The sequence below is a fragment of the Rattus norvegicus genome, chromosome 9 (genome assembly GCF_021556685.1).
Source record: "Rattus norvegicus strain SHRSP/BbbUtx chromosome 9, alternate assembly SHRSP_T2T, whole genome shotgun sequence".
Lineage (NCBI taxonomy): Eukaryota > Metazoa > Chordata > Mammalia > Rodentia > Muridae > Rattus > Rattus norvegicus.
Window position 1 is genome coordinate 14,741,651 of NC_141542.1, and position 22,630 is coordinate 14,764,280.

A 22,630-nucleotide genomic window follows, 5' to 3' on the forward strand; every position below is an offset into this window, starting at 1 on the left:
GTACTCCCCTGTTAGGAGAAATATACGGTTCTGATAAAGTTCCCCAAGTGAGGCTCCTTAGTACACAGATAAACTGAGGCAGCATGCAGTGGACTATGACTTCTGTGATGAGAGAGATACAGGGATAAAGGGAGGCTGCAGACACAACAGCAGGGAGGTGACCTGGAAGAATGAGGGGATCACGCTGTTCTGTCCTCATGTGGGAAATCTGATGAGAAAGACAGAGAAATGAGTATTGCTGTGGTATTTCTCTACAGACTTGCCTGCAGAGTTGGCATATTCATGGGCAGGTTGGACATGGTATTGGCTCAAGGTGCCCACTGAAAACGATGCTATGAGAGGGTAGGTCTGGGCCATGTTTCCTTGTGAACTTTGGTTTCCTAAGGAGAAACCTTTGATAGATAATTTACATCCCCCTGTGTTGAATAGAGGCCTCTATGTTGGGTAAATCGGTAGATGTGCACAGTCTCTATGGATTTCCTGCAGGACTCTTCTGTACTCTCAGTCTACAGCAGGTGACCCCATGTCTCACAATATATAGAGTTCATCCCTTCAAAAAGAGTGACATGGGAAAGGGACCAGGCAAACTGTAGTTCTCCACCCTCCTAATTCTGCAAAACTGAATGCAGTTGGTGCTTCCTCTGCAACCTCTGCTTCTCATCCTCTGATGTCCATCTTGTGCTCAACTATTTTGTTTTACAAAGACATAAAAACTTCTGGGGAACTGGCATTTTGAAATAATGTTTCTGTTTCAATGGAATAAGGCAACTTCAAAAGAAAAATTAATGAAAAAATTATATGAAGGGGATACAGAAAAAAATCTCCACATACCCAGCCTCCATTATGAAATTTTGACACTTTCCAGAAACAGATGAAGATTAGGATGACTATGCTTTGTGTCACAACCTTTCCCCAAGGACAAAATTAGCTTCTTTTCACTCATATAGAAGTTTATTGGTTAGGAACCTCAACATAAATGATAAAGGTCTAAGGACATGGAATCGGACGTGGGTCTCCCTGAGGTGTTCAACAACTTTTTGGTATTTGGACAGTTCAGCTGTCCGATCACAGACATTCCAGGGTGTGCTGCACAGTGCTTTGGGTGGTGCAGAACTGAGATTCCAGCATCGCTGTCTCCCCAGTATCCAGTCAGGAGGAACATGTCTGTAGTTCAAAACTCAATCCAAGGTGGTTTGACAAGGAGAGAAAGCACTGTGGGACCCATGAAAGTTGGACTGCTCATGAAAGCCAGCAGCTGATCAGACTGTATCTGGGTGTTGAATCAGGAGAACGAGAGGCTCTCCTGTACCCTAGGTGACTGTGAGGTGAAAGCTGTGACTTCAATAATATATGACAGGTACAGTTGCCTCAGAGGACCATTGGTCTTCATCTGTGGCCTCTTGGCTCCAATCGAAAGAAGTCTGCTAATCAAACCGGCTAGCCAGTCTAGAGTGTCCTAGGTTGTCATGTTGAAATTACATTACTTGTACTTGGACTGCAGCTGAGGTATCCAGTGAAAGCAGGCAAGGCCTATGCCTTATTTCCCAGGATGTGCCCGCTAGGGCACACTGGCATCTCTCCACAGACATATTCTAAGTCAACTCCCACCTTCAGGTATCCACTCCCATGGGAACATAGAATACTATTGTGAAGTTGAAATTGGAGGTTGGTTTCCTGCCTGTTCATAGTCCACCCTGGATGCACTGGATGGAAATGCCTCTAGTTCAATTGCTGTATGTGTCAAATGAAGAAAGCTCTCTACTGGTAGAGTTTTACATTGAAAGATTAAAAGAATTCCTGACTGCTGCTGTACAGTATGAAGCCAGGCAGGGCAGTACAGAGGCCTGAGACATCTCTGTGTGAGTTTTAGAGCCTCCAATTCTAAATAAAATTGCCAGGCTAGTAAGGATTGTATTGTGAGGACTTTCCTCAACACCTAATCAATAAAAGTTCAGGACCAGAAATTTCCCCATTTTATTTAGAACCCCATCCATTCAACAGCTCTAGCTTCCCTGATGTGCAACAGGCTGGCCCCAGCTGATACTCCAAAAGATATAATTACCTCTCATCCACTAAGCAAGCAGTTTTCTTTTCTGTCCATATGGGACTCACCAGATAATCTCTATTCTAGAACATACTACCAGCCTGTCACATGGTAGAACATACTACCAGCCTGTCACATTGCCGGGAAGATTTGGCTAATGCTGTTAATATGCCTCAGTGTTTGATACAAGACCAGTGACAGGTGGTCAGAATGACTTTAAAAAGGCAGATTCAATGCCTCAATACTTCTTTGTGTTAATTATGGTGGTAGACAGAAGGAGGGTTTGCCCAGCGGCCTCTGACTGCTGGCACTAGCTTGGCTGAATAGACTGGCTTCTGTCATGGCAGGAACTCTGAAGTTATACTCTTCATGAACAAGGTAGTTAAGTTGCTCTGAGTCTATCCCTAATATTTCCTCCATTGTGAGGTGGACACCTGAGAGCTCTGCTTGTCTAATGTGTATGAAGAGACTGGAATACAGGAGCAGTTAATGACTGTCTTTTCTAGCTCTATGAGGGAGAGACAAATGGAGGTAGAGCGTGTGTGAGTTTGCTTCCTTTCTGGGCCATTCGCCTGTGTTCCTTCTCCCCTGGCAGTGTGGTGTATGCCTTTATCCCAGGACTCAGGATAGAGGAGGAATCTGTGGGAGTTCAGGATTAACTAGGAGGAGTGTCACTTCTGAGTCAGAAATTTGGGCTCAGCTATGATACCATGTGGCCGCTGGCTGGGTCCCTTGGAGGACCAAGATAAACTCTCAGGCTCTCAAAGGGCCGTCTTGTGGTTATTGGTTCTCAAGATGGAGCTGAAAAAATAATTCCCGATGGAAGCTCATCATAAGAAGATGTTTTCTCTGTTTCAAATGGGAAACTAAGTGGGGTAGGAGGCTCAGGGTCCTGGTTCAGGCCTTTTGGCAGGAGGCAGGTTCTAGTGCCGGGAGAGCAGCTAGCCTATCCAAGCCAAGCTTATCCCAGCAGTCAGTGACCTCTGGGCAAACCCTCTGTCGACCTCCTGAATGAACACAAAGAGTAGATGGGCTTTTCCATACCATTTTTGAGTCTCAGGACAGCTGCATACCTGAACTTCCTGTTCCCTGTGTTGCCCAAAGGCCTTCTTTCTGCTCAATATAGGACTTGGATGAAACTTTTTTATTTCTCTAGAATACAGTACCGTTTTCCGCATATAGGTAGATCATCTCTTACACATCTTTCTTATAAATCTGTCCAGAAAGAGGCAAGAAGAGGTTAGACAAGAGGTTAGACATAGTGCAACATCACAATCTTTTAACAGATTACAGAAGAGAAACACTGATGCCTCCTACGTGTAGATACACTGATTATTTTTGAAGACACTGTGTTAGAATACAAAGCGTGTCTTAGTTAGGGTTTTACTGCTGTGAACAGACACCATGAACAAAGCAAATCTTATAAAGGACAACATTTAATTGGGGCTGGCTTACAGGTTCAGGGGTTCAGTCTGTCATAATCAAGTCAGGAACATAGCAGTGTGTAGGCAGGCTTGGTTCAGGAGGAGCTGCAGGTTCTACATCTTCATCTGGAGGCTGCTAGGCCCACGGTATTAAGGCAAAGGCTCACAGTGACACTTCTATTTCAACAAGGCCATAGCTCTCAATAGTGCCACTCCCTGGGCCAAACATATACCAATCATCACAAAAGGCTTTCCTGCTGGTGACCTGAAAATCCCAGGAAGCAGTGATCAAGGGGGAAATTTTACAAGTGTAGTAGGTAAGGGGATTGAATGGGCCTTGTTTAGAATGTAGAGTCTTCCTGGAACAGGGAACATGTACACATTTTCACATACATGATTAAATGCATGAGAATAACCATTGGAGGAGGATACACTATTAAACGTGAACAGTTTCAGGTCATAGATGTGCCTTTTAGAGATAAAGGAGAGAAGGCTTGGGGAGAGAGAGACAGACTGGTTGACTGACTGTGAGGGTCATGGCAGCTAGAATAGAGCCTCACCCCAGCAGCTTAACATTGAGCAGGGCTCAGCCAAAACGATAGTGGAAATGAAAAGGGCAGGGGGTGAGAGAAACATGGAACCAATAGAGTGTTCTGATTAATGCTCAAAGTTTTAATATTCAGCACAGTGTATATAAAGGGAACAACTACAAAACCCATCCCCAGAACAGCATAGCAACAGCACATCTGTCTATGCAACAGGTTTCCATATCTTTGTAGTCTGTGAATTCCAGCACATCAAAGCTTGCAGCTGCAGCCAAGGCAGGTGTTGCTGTTCTGTCTGATGAAACCTACAGCTCAAGGTCTGCTCCTCCTGCCTTTCTGGGTTCATGTTCAAGGTCTGCATAGCCTGTGCAGACTGAGGAGGTCACACTGACTGAGGAGAGAAACAGACTTAAGATTTGCGCTAGTGCTACATAGAAAAGACAGGGACATGACAGAGGACGTCCGGGATTGGAAATGCCATGGAACCAACTGCACAGCTATGCTGATCTGCATGGCATTGGCGGCTCCCATTATGGTGAATTATGTTTCCTGATGATCTGAGGCTAAATAAAACCTTGCTCCTATAAGTAGATCCTTGTCTGCATTTGATCACAATCACAAGGAAACAGCATTACAGAAGTTGGGGTCAAGAATGTGAGAGGAAATACATTAAAAAAACCATCAGATCTCTGATTGGCCTATTGCATGTGACATCATAATGAGACTGCTAGAATGTTAGATACCAGCCAATAGCAGGGTTCTCTCTAAGGCTGGGTTCTGTCCTTGTGCTTCAGAGAGGCAGTTGGTTTGTGAGAGAGCAGTTGGACTCAGTTGCTTCTCACAGATTTGGCCTTTTCCTCAACTTGTTGGATCTGAACATAGTGAGTTTGTTTCCTAGGTTTTCAGTTTGGGCTTTGGCATTTGGCGTTCATTTACTTTTTATTTATTTACATTCTTGGTTTGGGTTTTAAGGATACTTTTATGTTCTTTTTCTTCATTTCAACTGCTATTCCTTTGATCAAGTTCATTTACTCGTCCTGTTTGCCTTTGTTTCTGTCTATTTTACACCTTTGGTGGTCTGTATTAACTGTACACAATGAGGAAATCATCATGACTTCACACATCTTGCTTGTCCTGCCTTTGGATTCTATTTATTGGCTTTACTTCATTTCCCTTCCATTGGATGTCACAAATACTTCCCATAGCTCAAGGGTGCAATCCCCCTGCCTACTCATGGCCTGTAGGAAACAAAATGAGACACTTGTGTTTGTGGGATCGGCGTGTTTGAAGTCACACTTCTCTAGTTCCACTCGTTTTCCTGAAACATTGCCCTGACAAAGTTATTTCATCTCATATGTTTCCTGATGATGAAAAGAGGTGGAAAGTGTGCCTTCCCTCAGTTTCACAGAGTACTGAACTTCTTGCCAATCATTGCTGTTAGTTGTTGAGGAGTTGTTTCACAGTTTGTTGGTTTTGCTCTTGGGGTTTGTGTTTGGTCTTTCATAGTTATATTCATGTAAACGTAAGTTTATATTCACATTTATATTTTTACTTTCTTTGATTCTTCTCTCATTCCAAACCTCCTAACAGCATCCTCACCTCACTCACTCCTCCAAGGTTTCCCCTTGCTTCCTCTGTCTCCCAAAGTCCCCACGGGCCCCCTGCTCCCATTTCCTTCAGAGAGGTGGCCTCCTGTGGACAGTGACGGAACATGGCAGAACTAGATGTCTAAGAAGCCTTTCTTAGTATTGTTGGATTTTCTTCTAGGGTTAACTTACCTATGGTATCTGTTTCTTCATTAATTATGACCTAATTTTCATTTTGAAAACCAAGTTTGTAATTTCCTTCCTTACCTTTTCCTTGTATAAAACATATATTTTTCTTATTTTCAACGTATTCACTTTACCTCCTGCTCACTGTCCCCCTCCTGATCACTTCCTCCCACAATCCTGCCTCCCATCCTCTCCCCTTCCCCTTTCAGTGGGTGGGCCCCCAGGGTATCCACCCACCCTGGCATATCAAGTCTCTGCAGGCTTAGATGTATCCTTTCCCACGGACACAGACAAAGCACCCGAGGCTAGAAGAACATTTTTCATGCACAGGCAACAGCTTCTGGGATGGCCCCCACTCCAGTTGTTCATGACCCACATGAAGATCAAGCTACACATCTGCTCCATATGTGGAGGCGAGGCCTAGGTTCAACTGTATATGTTCTTTGGTTGGTGGTTCAGACTTTGAGAACCCCAAGGGTTCTCAAGGGTTAGTTGATTCTGTTGGTATTCCTGTAGGGTTCCTATTCTCTCTGGGTCCCCACAGTCCTTCCCCCATTATTCTACAGGAGTCCCCAATCTTCATCCACTGTTCGCTGCAGGTGTCTCCATCTGTCTGAGTCAGTTGGTAGGTGGAGTCTCTCAGAGGACAACTGTGCAAGACTCCTGTCTGCAAGCATACTTATCCTCAATATGTATGGTACACAGGATATATATTAGTTGTGACATATATGTTATATGTTATATAATATGGTATTTATGGTAATTGCTTATATTATATATCAAAGTATTTTGTTATTTGAAACTATAAATATACTATTTTATGACTACAAATTATTACAGGCTGAAATTGTAATATCATAATATATATATCGTGATTATAAAACAAGTATAATACACTACACTAAATTTATATTGCACTTACATGTATTATAAATATATTATCAATAAGACACACCCAAAATACAGCAAACACATAGGCGAATGCTAGCAGCAATCCACTGAACTGAGAATGGGACCCCCGTTGAAGGAATCAGAGAAAGTACCGGCTCGAGACCCCATATGAACAACAATGCCAACCAACCAGAGCTTCCAGGGACTAAGCCACTACCTAAAGACTATACATGGACTGACCCTGGACTCTGACCTCATAGGTAGCAATGAATATCCTAGTAAGAGCACCAGTGGAAGGGGAAGCCCTTGGTCCTGCCAAGACTGAACCCCCAGTGAATGTGATTGTTGGGGGGAGGGTGGAAATGGGGGGAGGATGGGGAGGGGAAACAAATATGGAAGGGGAGGGGGATGTTGGTCCGGAAACCGGAAAGGGGAATAACAATCGAAATGTAAATAAGAAATACTCAAGTTAATAAAAATAAAAAAATAAACAAGCCATTATATTTTATTTTTTACATACCAATCTCAGCGTACCTCACGTCCCAATACCCCCTCATATATCTTCTCCCAATCCTTCTCCAGTTGTTGGGAACACCCATGAAGACCAAGCTGTACTTATGCTATATTTGTGCACAGGGAGTCGGGGCACCTAGGTCTAGCCCATGATCTCTCCTGGATTGGTGGTTCATTCTCTGGGAACCCCAAGGCTTGTGTAGAGTGGACTTTGATCATTATCTCCTGAACACCACATTCTGTCCACCATGTGTTTGTACTCAGGCTTCTCCTTTCTCCTGAAGCACAAGGGACAAAAATGTAGCCCATTTCTCTTTGTGGAACTGCTTTCTTTCAAGTAAAAATTTGTGTATGTGCAGCGACTTTCCTCGTCCCTCAACAGTTCACTGTCACAGTGCTTACTACATGTACTCTTCCCCAGTCACTCCTTACAGGCTTTGCTGTTGTTCAATTTATTTTTGATACAAATTGTCCTACTGCTCCTCAATGAGGCCATTTTGATTGTGAATGAAGGGCTCTGTAGTCTGTTGTTGAAATGGATGTGAAATACCGAGGGCTCTCATTTACAATTTTCATGTTTATGTTCACCAAGGAAGGGAGCTAGCTTATGCTTTCTTTTCCATCGTGATTATTTGGTTGGAGGAAGAGGGCAATACTAACAGACATGAGTTTGGATGTAGTCCTTTGCTTTCTCGTTCATGACATAATTTCTGTAAGTCTGGTATATATTTTTCTCCAATGTTTTTACACATTTGGGTAATCCACGGGGGCGGGCCTCAGATTGTTGGGAGTACTGTTTTTGTTTTTGTTTTTTTTTTTTTTTGAGTTTCTTTTATTTTATTTCTTTTTTTCATCTAAAACACGAATTTATTACTTTGGGTAAACACTTATGTTACAGGCAATTGATACGTAAAAGTTAACAAATAATAATTTTTTGATTTATTTTTGTCTTTTTTATTAGATATATTGCTATATTTATATTTCAAATGTTATTCCCATTTGTGATTTCCGGCCCATAACCTCCCATGCCCTCCCAATCCCCCATATATGTGTTGTCCGACATCCACTCCCTCTTATCCCATCATCCCCAAATTCCCCTGCACTGGGGTTCCAACCTTGGCAGGACCAACGTTTCTCCTTCCAGCAGTGCACCAACAAGTCTATTCTCTGCTTCTTATGCAGTTGGAGCCCTGGGTCAGTCCATGTCTAATCTTTTGGTAGTGGTTTAGTCCCTCGAAGCTCTGGTTGGTTCACATTGTTGTTCTAATGAGGTTGCAAGCTCCTTCAACTCTTTCTTTCACTTTTTCTCAACTCTTTCAATCCTCCCTCTAATTCCCCCCAAGGATGTCCTGTTCTCAGTTCAGTGGTTTGCTGCTAGCATTGACTTCTGTATTGGACATGCTCTGACTGTGTCTCTCAGGAGAGATCTATATCCGGTCCCTTTCCGCACGCATTTTTTTTAGCTTCATCAATCCTATCTAGTTTTGGTGGCTATATATACATGGGCCACATGTGGGGAAGCCTCTGAACAGCCATTCCTTCAGTCGCTGCTCTAAATTTGCTTCCATATCCCCTCCTATGAATATTTTTCCCCCTTTTAGAAGGAGTGGGAGCATCAGCATTTTGGTCATCCTTCTTCTTGAGCTTCCTGTGGCCTGTGGATTCCATCTTGGGTAATTCGAGCTTTTTGGCTAATATCCACTTATCAATGGATGCACACCATGTATATTTTTCTGTGAGTGGGTTACCTCACTCAGGATATTTTCCAGTTCATTCCATTTGCCTAAGAATTTCATGAAGTCATTGTTTTTGATAGCTGAGTAGTACTCTGTTATGTAGATGTATCACATATTTTTTTAAAATTTATTTAATACTTAATAATAATTCTTTGGTTTCCGGGCAAACATCCCCCTCCCCCCTCCCCTTCCTTATGGGTGTTCCCCTCACAACCCTCCCCCCATTGCCGCCCTCCCCCCAACAGTCTAGTTCACTGGGGGTTCAGTCTTAGCAGGACCCAAGGCTTCCCCTTCCACTGGTGTTCTTACTAGGATATTCATTGCTACCTATGAGGTCAGAGTCCAGGGTCAGTCCATGTATAGTCTTTAGTTAGTGGCTTAGTCCCTGGAAGCTCTGGTTGCTTGGCATTGTTGTTCATAAGGGGTCTCGAGCTCCTTCAAGCTCTTCCAGTTCTTTCTCTGATTCCTTCAATGGGGGTCCTATTCTCAGTTCAGTGGTTTGCTGCTGGCATTCGCCTCTGTATTTGCTTTATTCTGGCTGTGTCTCTCAGGAGCGATCTACATCTGGCTCCTGTCGATCTGCACTTCTTTGCTTCATCCATCTTGTCTAATTGGGTGGCTGTATATGTATGGGCCACATGTGGGGCAGGCTCTGAATGGGTGTTCCTTCAGTCTCTGTTTTAATCTTTGCCTCTCTCTTCCCTGCCAAGGGTATTCTTGTTCCCCTTTTAGAGAAGGAGTGAAGCATTCACATTTTGATCATCCGTCTTGAGTTTCATTTGTTCTAGGCATCTAGGGTAATTCAAGCATTTGGGCTAATAGTGAGTGCATACCATGTATGTCTTTCTGGATGTATCACATATTTTGAATCCATTGCTCTGTTGAAGGGCATCTGGGTTCTTTCCAGCTTTTGGATAGTATAAATAAGGCTGCTATGAACATAGTGGAGCATGTGTCTTTGTTGTATGTTGGAGCATCATTTGAGTATATGCCAAGGAGTGGTTTAGTTGGGTCCTCAGGTAGTACAATGTCCAATTTCCTTAGGAACCTCCAGATTGATTTCCCGAGTAGTTGTACCAGTCTGCAATCCCACCAAAAATGGAGGAGTGTTTCTCTTTCTCCACATCCTCACCAGCATCTGGTTTCACCTAAATTTTTGGTCTTAGCCATTCTGACTGATGTGAGATGGAGTCTCAGGATTGTGTTTATTTGTATTTCCCTGATGACTAACGATGTTGGACATTTCTTTAGGTGCTTCTTGGCCATTCAATATTCCTGAACTGAGAATGTTTTGTTTAGCTCTGTAACCCATTTTTTAATAAGGTTATTTGGCTCTCTGGACCCTCACTTCTTGAATTCTTTGAATATTTGGCAGCTACTATTTTTGCTACTCAATACTCGTTGCTTATGATTCTTGTGTTTATGTGTTTTATTTCATCTTATTTCAAAATTCACACAGGTCTACAATCTCCTTTCGTATATTCTTATTTCTGGAAGCATAAAACTTGAAATGTCCCTGAAAGATCATCTGGATTGTAGTCATAGTAGAGTATTTGTAGAACATCATGTCAGCCATATTGCACTCTAGTTGGAAGAGGAGAGTCTGGTCTCAAATTGGAGAGCCACTATCCAAAGGAACCAGAGCAGTGAAGCAAGCTGTTTATTGGTGGTCTGAGCTTTGAACTGACAGATGATAGCTTAAGAGAACATTTTGAGAAATGGAGCACAATTACACACTGTGTGGTAAGGAGAGATGCTCAAACAACCTTCCAGTGGTTTTGTTTTTATTACCTATTCTTGTGTTAAAGAAGCATATACCACGATGTGTGGTCAGCCACACCATGTTGCTGGGTGTGTTGTGGAACCAAAGAGAGATATTCTAAAGAGGATTCTGCAAAGCCTGGTGCTCATTTAATGAAGAAAATTTTTGTTGGTGTTATTAAAGAGTAAACCCCAGAATATAATCAGACAGACTACTTTAAAAAGTATGGCATGATTGAAACCATAGAAGTTATGGAAACAGGCAGAGTGGGAGGAAGAGAGGATTTGCTTTTATAACTTTTGATGGTCATGACACAGTTGACACAATTCTTGTTCAGAAAAACTATAATATCAATGGGCATAAGTGTGAACTGAAAGGCCCTTTGTAAACAAGACATGCAGTCTGCTGGATCACAGAGAGGTCATGGGGGTGGATCTGTCTACTTGATGGGTTGTGGAGGAAACTGGTGGAAGATGAGGCTACGGTAATGAATGTGGTGGCATCAGAGATAGTCATGGTGGCGGTGGTGTTAGATATAATGGATTTGGAGGTGATGGTGACAGCTATGGTAGCAGTTCTGGCTACAATAGTAGAGGAGGTTATGGAAACCAAGGTGGTAGATATGGTGATGGTGGAGGAGGACATGATGGTTACAATGAAGAAGGAAATTTTGCTTGAGGTATCTATGGTAGTGGTGGTAAGTTTAATGACTTTGGAAATTATAGTGGGAAGCAGCCATCAAATTATGGAGCCATGAAGGGGGGCAGTTTTGCTGGAAGAAGCTCAGGCAGTCCCGATGGTGGTGCCTACGACTCTGGAGGTGAAGTGGTGGATGTGGCAGCAGAAGGTTTTAAAATAAAACAGAAACGGCTACTTTCTACTACAGTCTTAGTGGGAGAGAGAATGAGGAGTCGTCAGGAAAGCTGTAGGCTCCTTTGAGACACTCATCCTGAATGCAGTGGAGGAACTGTAAAAATCTGCCAGAGAAGGAACGACGATCTATAGTCAGAGAAGTCATTGCAGCTTAAACAGGAAGCCCCTCTTGTTCAGGACTGTCATACCACAGTTTGCAAAATAGTGCAGCCACCGATTAAGGCAAGAGTGTCAATTAGATGTATATTTCTGAGGTCTTTCATTTGTTGTAACCTTTTCTTTTTCTTTTTATTACATCAGATGTATTGCCCTGTAAATTTTGATATTGGTACAAGGAATAATAATTGAGTAATTTTTAAATTAAAAAAATCATCTCATTGTTTTCTTTTTATAGTCTGTAGAAGTCTCAATTGATAACTCAGGTTAACTGCATGGTTGTCTTGAAAATAGCCAGCTCATTTTTTTTTATTAACTTGAGTATTTCTTTTTTTTTTTTTTTTTTTTGGAGCTGGGGACCGAACTCAGGGCCTTGCGCTTCCTAGGCAAACGCTCTACCACTGAGCCAAATCGAGTGTTATTCCCTTTCCTGGTTTCCAGGCAAACATTCCCCTAATCCCTCCACCCCCTTCCTTATGGGTGTTCTTCTCCCCATCCTCCCCCCACTGCTGCCCTCCCCCCAACAATCTAGTTCACTGGGGGTTCAGTCTTAACAGGACCCAGGGCTACCCCTTCCACTGGTCCTCTTACTAGGATATTCATTGCTACCTATGAGGTCAGAGTCCAGGGTCAGTCCATGTATAGTCTTTAGGCAGTGGCTTAGTCCCTGGAAGCTCTGGTTGCTTGGCATTGTTGTACATATGGGGTCACGAGCCCCTTCAAGCTCTTCCAGTCCCCCGCGACTCCTTCAACGAGGTCCTATTCTCAGTTCAGTGGTTTGCTGCTGGCATTTGCCTCTGTATTTGCTGTATTCTGGCTGTGTCTCTCAGGAGCGATCTACATCCGGCTCCTGTCAGCCTGCACTTCTTTGCTTCATCCATCTTGTCTAATTGGATGGCTGTATATGTATGGGCCACACGTGGGGCAGGCTCTGAATGGGTGTTCCTTCTGTGTCTGTTTTAATCTTTGCCTCTCTATTCCCTGTCAAGGGTATTCTTGTTCCCCTTTTAAAGAAGGAGTGAAGCATTCACATTTTGGTCATCCGTCTTGAGTTTCATTTGTTCTAGGCATCTAGGGTAATTCAAGCATTTGGGTAATAGCCACTTATCAATGAGTGCCAGCTCATTATTGATGTCATGTCAGTATTTCCCTTTGCATGCCCAGTTCACTGGAACCATTTCTGCTCTTTACCAGGACTCCTGCTCTACCAGTTTTTGGTTGGGATCTTCTGGGATTTATATGTCCTTGAGGTGCATCATTGGGTGGTTTGGGATATCTTAGGTTTCATGACAGAGAATTCTTAGTTGTAAGCCTTCATTCCAAACTTGCATTCATTTTTATTTCTAGCCTTGTATGTTCCTGGATTAACACATGCGATTAGGTGGTTGACCTTGAAGCAAGCATCATGGCCGGCCACACAGAAGTGAACATCCTTGAAAAAGATTTCCGGATCTTGCTATCTCTGGGTTCTGGCTCATATGGAGAGGTGAAACTTGCCTGTCACCTTCCCACAGGCACAAGGGTGGCTGTCAAGGTCCTTGATAAAAACATCAACAGTGTGGCTGACATCACTTTGGAGGTGGAACTCCTTCAATCTTTAGAACACAGAAACATTGTTCGATTTTTTCACATGATCGACACACTGACAGCAAGTTACATTATCATGGAATATGTGGCAGGAGAGGACCTTGAGAGCTGCCTCAGATCACTGGGCTGTATGAAAGAGGAGGAGGCCAGACCTATTTTCCAGCAGGTGGTGTCGGCGGTTCACTTCCTCCACCAAAGACGCATAGCACACCGCGATATTAAATTAGAAAACATTCTGGTCGATGCGGCAGGAAATGCAAAGCTTTGTGATTTTGGTATGGCAATTAAAATTACAGAAGGGCAGATGCTGGAGGAGATCTGTGGCTCCTTGCTCTATTGGGCCCCAGAGATCTTGGCAAGGAAACCCTATGATGGGCTGGCAGGTGACATGTGGAGCTTGGGCATCGTCCTCTATGTTCTGGTCACTGGGCACTTTCCATATCTAGAAGCTACCACTGAGGATATGCACAGGCTCATCACTACTACGATGTGTCCCATTCCTTACCACTTGTCAAAACCGTGTCACATCATCATTGCACGTTTACTCATTGTCCCCACCTGGTACAGGTTGACAATATATCAGCTGGTGGAACGACCGTGGCTGGGCCCCATTCAAGAACATAGGCTGCTTGCCACAAAAGGAATACTTCCCAGGATCGTGAACACAATGTGCACCATTGGTTATACCTGTGAAGAGATTGTGTCATCCCTAACACACAGGCAAGTCAAAGGTGAAGTAATGGCAACCTTTAATATTTTAAAATACCAGCTGAACTGTGGGGACAGCCATCAACAAGTGGAGAAGCCCTGGGCAAACAGCAGCCCTGCAGGTGCCCTTAGCCTACTTCCAGCTTTGAAGAGGAGAGCGAGTGAACCTGTTCCTTCAACCCGTATAGAAGCTGGCAAGAGTCACTTTCAGGAGGATGGTGTGGAAGAAAGAGGCGAGAGTTGCAGAAGGTACCCCATGCTCACCAAATACTCCTCCGTGGACCTAATGCCCTGTTCAGATGACCCAGTACCAGAAGGATATTCTCTGGCAGTTAACATCACTAATACTGCTACAGAGGACATTGCAGTCAACAGAAATTCTATGGACAGCCTACGTGGCGAACACTTCTCTCCATTATCAGCCCAGGATGGAACAGCCACAGGGTTTGTGAACATGGGCTTTTTTGAAGAAGAACCATCCCCAGAGCTCGACATTTCCAGGGACCAGCCCCAAGTTGGACCCATAGCTTCTGCTTCTAGGCCACTTAGGGGCTGGAAGCTGATGAAGAAGCGAATTTTCCGTTTCCTGGAAGCATGCTGCTGCTGCTGCTGTCTGCCCTCCCCATGGTGAGCCTGAATCCCTGTGTTAGGTGCAACAAAGAAAAGATGGGATAGTGAAGTCCCTTAGAAAACACAGCTGGACTGGCTACCCAGATTCACAATTCCTGTGCAGTTAGGATATGCCTTTTAATATCCTCTGCAAACGATAAGATGGACCCTCTAATACGGCAAAAATATAAGATGTCTAGCACATTAAATGGCCCAATTCCACAGCTTTACCCTCATTTAAATGTCTAGAGGGTTGAGTCACAAGCAGATAGCATAGCATGGGGCACATTGGGTTGAAAGAGATAGAGGACAGTTTAGCTAAAGGGGAGAAATTTTATAGAGGAAGGAGGAAGGTGAGAGCTATGGCAGATCAGGTGAGTTCAGTGCTGAATAAGTCCTACCTCTGTCACGGTCAGTAATAGATGCACTTTCATATTTCTTTTGCTTTGAAGTGGGGAAACTGAAATGAATTAATAGAATTCCGGCCCTATTGAGGAGTGATGCCACAGCAGAAAGTCAGGACAGAACCCCAGGCTCCTGTGTTCCTCCAACCCAGGGCTACACGCTTCTGTGTCCCTCTCCAGCTCTTGGGTCTGAACTTTCAGTGTGCAGCTCCTTCAGTTTCTCCAGCCCCAGCACTGCTTCGTGGACAGAAAGGTGCGCATAAGGAACATCTAGCGGGGGAGGCTCCACCTCCCCAGCTCTGGACATGCTATAGGACCAGTGCCTACAGCATCTAAAACAGAGGCCTCTACAGGCAGGAATGACCTGTCTCATGACAAGGCCTCTGTCATGGACATTGAAGACAGGACTTACTCAGTCCTGAGGAGGACGAGTGTCATCATCTTGGTCACTTTATACCCTCCATCTTATTTTGTGACTGTCCTTTGGAAAGGCCTGCAAGAACCATGTAAGTCCCCTGGAAGGAGGAAAACAGGTGAAAGGAGGTAAGCGGAACAATTGGCAAATGGGATGGAATGGGAAACAGAAATGAGAGGGTGTAGTGTGAGGAATAGATTCTGTCCTTAGGAACTTCCTGTCCAAAAAGTGCCATGAAAGAGATGCTTGTTTTGGACTAGGCAGGAGCTTGGGGCAATCAAGAGTAGGAATAGAGTTCCTGAGAGGTACAGCATGTAACTAGATCAGCCTGGCCAACGATGAGGAGAAGAGGGCCTGCTTGGATGGCTCCTTGCATGAGTCAAGGCAGACAAGTAGGAAGCTGCCTTGAAGCATCATCCTGTTCTATGCTCCTGAGCTGTCAAGTGGCAGGAAAAAGGTACAGCCCTGTAAAGTCAGTTGGTTCCTATCCTGCTCAGGACTCCGGAAGTCCTGTCTTCAATGTCAATAACAGGCCCTTCAGGATTCTTTGTTTCTTTTGAGGGGAAAGTGAAATGGCATAGTTGAGCTATGCCTTTGGTGTTGTATGTGCAACAAGAGGGACGCAAGTCAGATATTGGAGGTGCTGTGTAAAAATATACCAGGGCTACAGGTCATAGCACCCATCCTCCAAATATACAGTTTCAGCTACGGTGTTTAAACCCTTCACCTCCCTGGAGCGCCTGCCCTGCTTGCTAGATTTCCCTAAGTAGTCACATGCAGCTGTGACCTGATAAAATTCTATGTCCCTAGTTTTGTCATATTTGTGGAAAAAGGCTTTGAGAGCATCTATAACAGTGGCCTCTGCAAACAGAGCAGACATCCATGTAGTTCTCAGGCTCCACTCCACTCTGTTCACTTCATCATACCCAAGCTCCCTTCTGAAGGTTCTGTGGAAGAAGGCCATTAACCCCGAGTGAACTGTTGGAGCTGTGGATACACAAAGGGAGATAAGAGGGAGGAATAGGGAAAAGAAGAAATGAGTGGACATGGAGAGGGACAAAGCAAGAGTGTGCTGGGACACTTCCTGTCAGTGATGAAGCAGAAATGAGGGAATGTGTGGTCTCGGGCAGGAGTTTGATGAAGAAAGACTAGGAACCATTGTCCACCGCAGACAATGTGAGTTGTGAGGACACTGCACACCATGTGAAGTGGTCCTGCTCTGATGGTTACTGACATGTGTCAAGGTACAGAAGTAGGAGTTTGCCCCAATAAATACCCTCCTGTTTGGGGCGACTGATGGAGGGTGTGGCACTGGGGAGTCTGCTGCTCTTGTCTTATGCAGACTACGTCTCATCTGGTACCTGTGTCTTTTTCTTCACAGCCTCTTTCATCCAGGCCTTCCACGTTTCCTCCCATGTCATGTTTGAAGAATCTTTTATCATTCTCCCGTCTCATGGACTGATTCATAACTATCATTTGAGCTATGTTTGTTTTGCTCAACAATGGCAAGTTAAATAGGTATTACCGAGCCTGATGCCAGATATTGCCTCTAAGAGGCCAGCAGCCATGGTACTGGATTGTATCTACTGCCAATCAAGAATCCAGGCTTAGACAAGAACAATGGTGATCATGGAATTGTAGATGTCAGCCCCTGGTGGGGTATGGAGAATGGAATGAATGTTTCTGTGAGGTGTTTTTCAGGACACATTTCAGGGAAGGAGAAACTCTCAGGGTTGACCTGGCAACCGAGCTTCACAGACAATCCAGAGGCCTAAGGTGAGTGAATCATGCAGCTGAAAGTAAGATGGAGTCCAGTAAGTATCTGTGTGCTGTAGACCATGAGTGTCCGAAGCCTGGTCTTCATATAGTGAAGGAAGGAACACAGAAGGTGGTTTATGCCAGCATCGCCTTCTCCTAGGGAAATTGTTGACTGTTTACTGACAACCAATGGGAACATGAGGGACGACAGAGCTGTGGTAAGGCAGGAACTGCCTGCTCCTTTATACTTGGCATCCAGCTTCCATTCTGCCCAGCTGTCCCTGGGCACATTGACAGCATTGGTCAAATCTTCTTCCCAACAGGATGATGGGAAGTTTGGCTGTCAATACTTCCTAGAATCTGTATCATCTGGTGAGTCCTGTGTCAACAGAACAGAAAGCTGAGTTCATAGTGGTTGAGAGTAATTTTGACTTTCATGGCATCAACCAGGGTCAGCTTGTGTTTCTATTGCACATCATGGAAGCTAGAGCTGTTGAATGGATGGGCTTCTTTTTAATTCTTTAAAGGGGACAGTGAAATTTCTTGTCCTAACATTTAGTTTTTATTTTTTGAGACAAGAACTTAGTACATAGCATTTTTTTTTGTTCTGTAAATCATAATGTAGAATTGGTGGTTCCAAAACTCAGTGAGATCTTCCATGGCACTGCATCTTGTATGCTAGGATTGTACATGGGTACAGCAGCAATAATAAATTCTTGTAATCTTTCCATGTAGAACCATTCCAGTCCTGAGCTTTCATCATTTGTGCATGGCCAGGAATTGAGCTGGAGGCACTGACATCCAGGGTCGACTAGGAACAGTGAGCAAACCAACCTCAAATGTAACCTTCAGAATAGAAGTCTATGTTCCCATGGGAGTGGACACCTGATGGTGGGAATTCAGTCTAGAATACTTCTGTGGAGAGAAGCCAGTGGGATAGGCGTTTTGTGTCATGCTTGACACCATTTGGATATAGGCCTCAGAGTGTGACTCTCTTACCTTGCCTGCTTTCACAGGATCCCTTAGCTGCCTTCTGGGCATAAGTCACATAACCTCAAAGTGACAACTTCAGGATACCGTAGACTACCTAGCCAGTCTTGTCGAAAGAATTCTTTCCATCTGAGCCAAGTGGTCATAGATGAAGACATAAGGTGGGTCACTGAGACAACTGGTACCTGTCATTTATTATTGAAAGCACAGCTTTCACTTCATGGTCATCTATGGTAGAGGAAAGACTCTTGTTCTCCTGATTCAACACCAAGATACAGTCTGATCAGTTGCTGACTTTCATGACTAGTTTGGATTTCATGGGTCCCACAGTGCTGTCTTTGCTTGTCAAACCACTTTGGATTGAGTTTTAAACCACTGAAACGTGTTGATCCTGGCAGGCTAATGTGGAGATTGGGATGTAAGAATCTGAGTTCTGCATCACCCAAAGCACTGTACAATACCTCATGGAACGTCTGTGATGGGACAGGTAAACTCTCCACATAAGAATTGTCGAACATGTTAGGGAGACCCCGTCCTATTCCATATCCTTAGAGCTTTGTCATTTATGTTCAGGTTCCTAACCACCAAACTTCTATTGAGTGAAAACAAGCCATTTCTGTCCTTGGGGAAAGCTTGTGACACACAGCACAGTCCTCCTGATCTTTATCTGTCTCTGAAAAATGTCAAAATTTCATAATTGAGGCTGGTTATGTGGAGTTTTCTTCCTATATCATCTTCATATAATTTTTTCATTATATTTTCTTTTAAAATTTGTCTTATTCCATTGAAACATTAAATGTTTTCCATGGATGGGTATACACATTCAAAAATCTGATTTCATAATGCCGTTCCCCAGAAGCTTTTAGCTCTTTGTAAACCATCATAGTTGAGCTCAAGATGGACCTCCGAGGATGAGAAGCACAGGTTGCAGAGGCAGCATGAACTCCATTAACTTTTGCTGAAAATGGAGGGTGGAGAACTAATGTTTTGCATGGTTCATATATCCTCCTTGTTTGAAGGGATGAGCCCTATATATTGTGAGACATGGGGTTTCCTGCTGTAGAGCGAGAGAACAGAATGAAGAATCCTGTAGGAAATCCATAGAGTCTGTGTCCATTTACTGATTTACCCAATATAGAGGCCTCTATCCAACACAGGAGCAGGTAAACCATCTATGAGTGTTTTCTCCACAGGAAACCATATTTAAGAAGGAAACATGGCCCAGGCCTACCCTCTCACAGCATTGTTTTCAGAGTGTACCTTGAGCCAATACCATGTCCAATCTGCCCATGAATGTGCCAATTCTTTGGGCAAATCTGTACAGAAATACTACAGCAATACTCATTTCTCTGCTTTTCTCATCAGATTTCCCACATGAGGAAAGACCAGCTCCATCCCTCTTTCCTCATGGTCCCCTCTCTGATGTTGCATTTGCAGCCTCCCTGTATCCCCGTATCCCTCCCATCACAGAAGTCATAGCTCACTGCATGCTGCCTCAGTTTTTCTGTATGCTTAGGAGACTCACGGTGGGGAGTTTTATCAGGACCATATCTGTCTCCTAACAGGGGAGTACCAGCAATGAAGGGAAATAGGAATCCTTTTTAGTAGGAATACTTGGATCCTGCTTCCCTTTTGAGGGGGTGGGTTTACGTAGCCAGGAGCACAGTGATAATAGAAGATAAATTCTTGGAATCTTGTCTAAACTTAGCACTACATGTTAGCAACCATGAGGATGCCCTGGAAGGGTTCCTTCAATCCCAAGATAAGTGATGGAAAGACAGAGGGAGATAGTGAGAGATAGAGACACAGACACTAAGGAGTGGCTCTCAGGGAACATGAGATAACTTAGTGTAGGCGATTCTCTGTACTAAAACAGTTGAAGAGGAAACTTTGAAACAAAGAGTGCAAACATCTTCACTCACATCTATGTCCTGACATTCATACTGCCACTGGACTTTTACTGCATTTGTATTGGCTTCCAGAGCTAGGGTACAAATAACCTACCAGAAATGAAAGATAGAGTTTCAAATTAGCTCAAAACTCAGGAACAGGATCTGACTCAGGAAGACAGATTGTTAAAAATGCAGGAGAACCTATCGAGACTCACTGACCCTCCCCCTATCACCAGATATGAGTAAATGAGTAATGAGTTCTGTACTGCCCCTGTGATAGATACTTGTTCAAGTCCCGGTTGTGCCCTCCAGCCATTGAGTCCTGCAGAGAGTATTCCAGGAAACAGGCTGGCCAAGCCTAACCAGATGTGTTTCAGATGCAGATGCCTCATCAACACTGACAAACATTTACCCTAAAGGACAATCAAGATCTGTTCTCAGGAGAATGCTTGCCCTTTCCCCTCATTTAAGTCCTAGAGTCTTAAGAACAATCTTGTAATTTTGAGAGTTTTCCCTTGTGACATTTTTGGTATTTCCTTTTGACATCCTCTCATCTCCTGGAGTTTGTGACTTCTTCCTTTAAAAAGCCCTTCTCCCAGCCACTCAGGGTCAACACCTCTGTCTCCTGCATGTGATACGTGTCGGCCCAGAGATCTCCTTAGTAGATCTCCATAATAAACCTCGCCTTTGTGTATACATCCAAAATGGTCTCTCTGTGTCTGGGGTCTGCGACTTCTCGAGACTTGAGTAAGGGTCTCCATTCGGGGATCTTTCAGAAGAAGATAGCCAAGAGGCAATTGGTCATTTTTTGCTTCGCCCATAGCTGGTCTGCTTTTAGTGACCACTAATGTAGTCTTCAATACTGATGCACCTTATGGAAAGCCAGACCAGAGCAAAAAAGACATTAGTAAGGTAGCCATGTCACGAAATCCCAGGAGAGACAGCAGAAATGAATGTTTGGCCCCACCATTTGCCATTGATTCCAAGTATGTGAATTTCCCAGTGCAGAGTTGATGCCCAAGAGACCAGAAGAGTATAAAGTGGACATTTTGTGTTGCAGCCACTAGAGGGAGCACGTTGCTGCATGTTACCTGAGAGAAGAGAAGTCAGCTCTTTAGGGCCAAGCTTACAGACTCAACACCTTCCTTTCCACACAGCCTGCCTGAGAGAGACACCTGGACAGGTGTAGTCAACACAAGCTATTTCAACCAGGACCTATCCAAACATGACATTACAGGCCAGTAATACTCATCTCCCAGAGAAGAAAACTGAGTCCCAGAGATGATCCGTAGCTTGCTCTTTTGTACAATGTATGTTTGGCTCATATACTATAGAAACCCAACCAGATATTTGACTCAGACATAATGACCACAAGCACACTGACTTCCTTGTAGTCTTACTGTGTACACTACAGTCACTGGCCATGTTCTGTCTTCTCTAATCTGCAGGTTCTGCTGAACAAGATCTGTGGTCAAAGATCCTTTCACCGTCCTTGCATTCTGACTCATCTAGAAAATTGTTAAAGAAGATGGTATAGGAAATGCAGTGTCCAATCCACATAGAATGTTGGGAAACTGCTTAATTCCTTTCTCCTAGTTCCTGTTTATGGGACAGATGCAGGCAAACAAGCCAGACCAGTCCCTGAAAACATTATTTCCTGAAGAGAACCATTGAGTTCTTTATCACGTAAGTCACATAAGGGGAAAATAAACATTATCCCTGCTTCATTGGGTACTGAAGTCCACCCAAAATGAACAGGCTGTGTGATCTGAATAGTCACAAGTCTTAGGTAGGACAGTGAATGTTTCTGGCAACATCATCATGTATCTTCAATGAGCCTTCTCTAGTAGATAGACGTCTGTCCACATCTTGAAACATGTACCCAGAAAATTCCTGCCTCAGGATGTGGCACACATTACTATGACACTGGCTGTGGAGAGCATCTCCCACCTACACGTCTCATGAATGAGTATCATGTCATTGCCTGAGATCTAGAGGAGCTCAGAGGCTTCACACAACACCAGGAGGACATGCTGTGGAAGACAATGAAATGTTTTCCCTTCTACCATCCAACTACACACAACCACTCCACATTTCCAACCATATCTGGGCACTCTACAGGAGGATCTCTTCGTGAAACCACCCACTGGGTAGATATAGCCGATTCACTGCCCATCTTAGATAGTTTGCATTTTGGCTGTGAACAACTCTCACCTATGCTTCTCTATTCTCACAGATATTCAAGGAATCACTCCTGAGCAGATGAAGTATGTGTCTCCGCAGAGCCTGAGCAAGTGAATGTGCCTCCATGTCTGTTGTCTAGACTGGATCTCCTGAGAAGGCCAGTGGCCATGGACCCAAGGACCACTTACAGGAAGATGGTGAAATTGAGGGCGTTCTGTTGGGCCATGTCTTAGTGGTGTTGGGTAGATAATATTCACAGTCAAAAAGTACTAAAGTGTTTCAGTACAATTCCAAAATCAGCTTTGAATTGGTATTCAGAACACTTTCACACATGGCTGAGAGAAATACAAATTGACCTGAACCCTTA

At 43.9% G+C, this 22,630-nt stretch overlaps 1 protein-coding gene across 2 annotated transcripts; it reads left to right on the forward strand.

Moving 5' to 3' along the window:
* The first annotated feature begins 4,785 nt into the window (after positions 1 to 4,785).
* LOC148003357 (putative sperm motility kinase W) lies at positions 4,786 to 22,630 on the forward strand. Of its 2 annotated transcripts, none has more exons than XM_087568471.1 (7): positions 4,786 to 4,894; positions 13,064 to 14,638; positions 15,073 to 15,567; positions 16,821 to 17,215; positions 18,214 to 18,348; positions 21,528 to 21,765; positions 22,316 to 22,630. In XM_087568471.1, exons 2-3 carry the CDS (start codon positions 13,122 to 13,124, stop codon positions 15,092 to 15,094), a joined length of 1,539 nt encoding a protein of 512 aa, XP_087424597.1. In that variant the 5' UTR covers positions 4,786 to 4,894; positions 13,064 to 13,121; the 3' UTR covers positions 15,095 to 15,567; positions 16,821 to 17,215; positions 18,214 to 18,348; positions 21,528 to 21,765; positions 22,316 to 22,630. The 2 variants fall into 2 exon arrangements, with proteins under 2 accessions (XP_087424597.1, XP_087424598.1); XM_087568472.1 differs by having other exon boundaries at positions 4,818 to 4,894; positions 15,205 to 15,567.

Excerpts from the sequence above, each read along its gene's own strand:
- LOC148003357 (XM_087568471.1), top strand. The coding sequence starts at position 13,122 with ATGGCCGGCCACACAGAAGTGAACATCCTTGAAAAAGATTTCCGGATC. Across the intron at positions 14,639-15,072 it reads TGCTGTCTGCCCTCCCCATG|TGGGGAAACTGAAATGAATT; the intron begins GTGAGCCTGAAT and ends TTTGCTTTGAAG.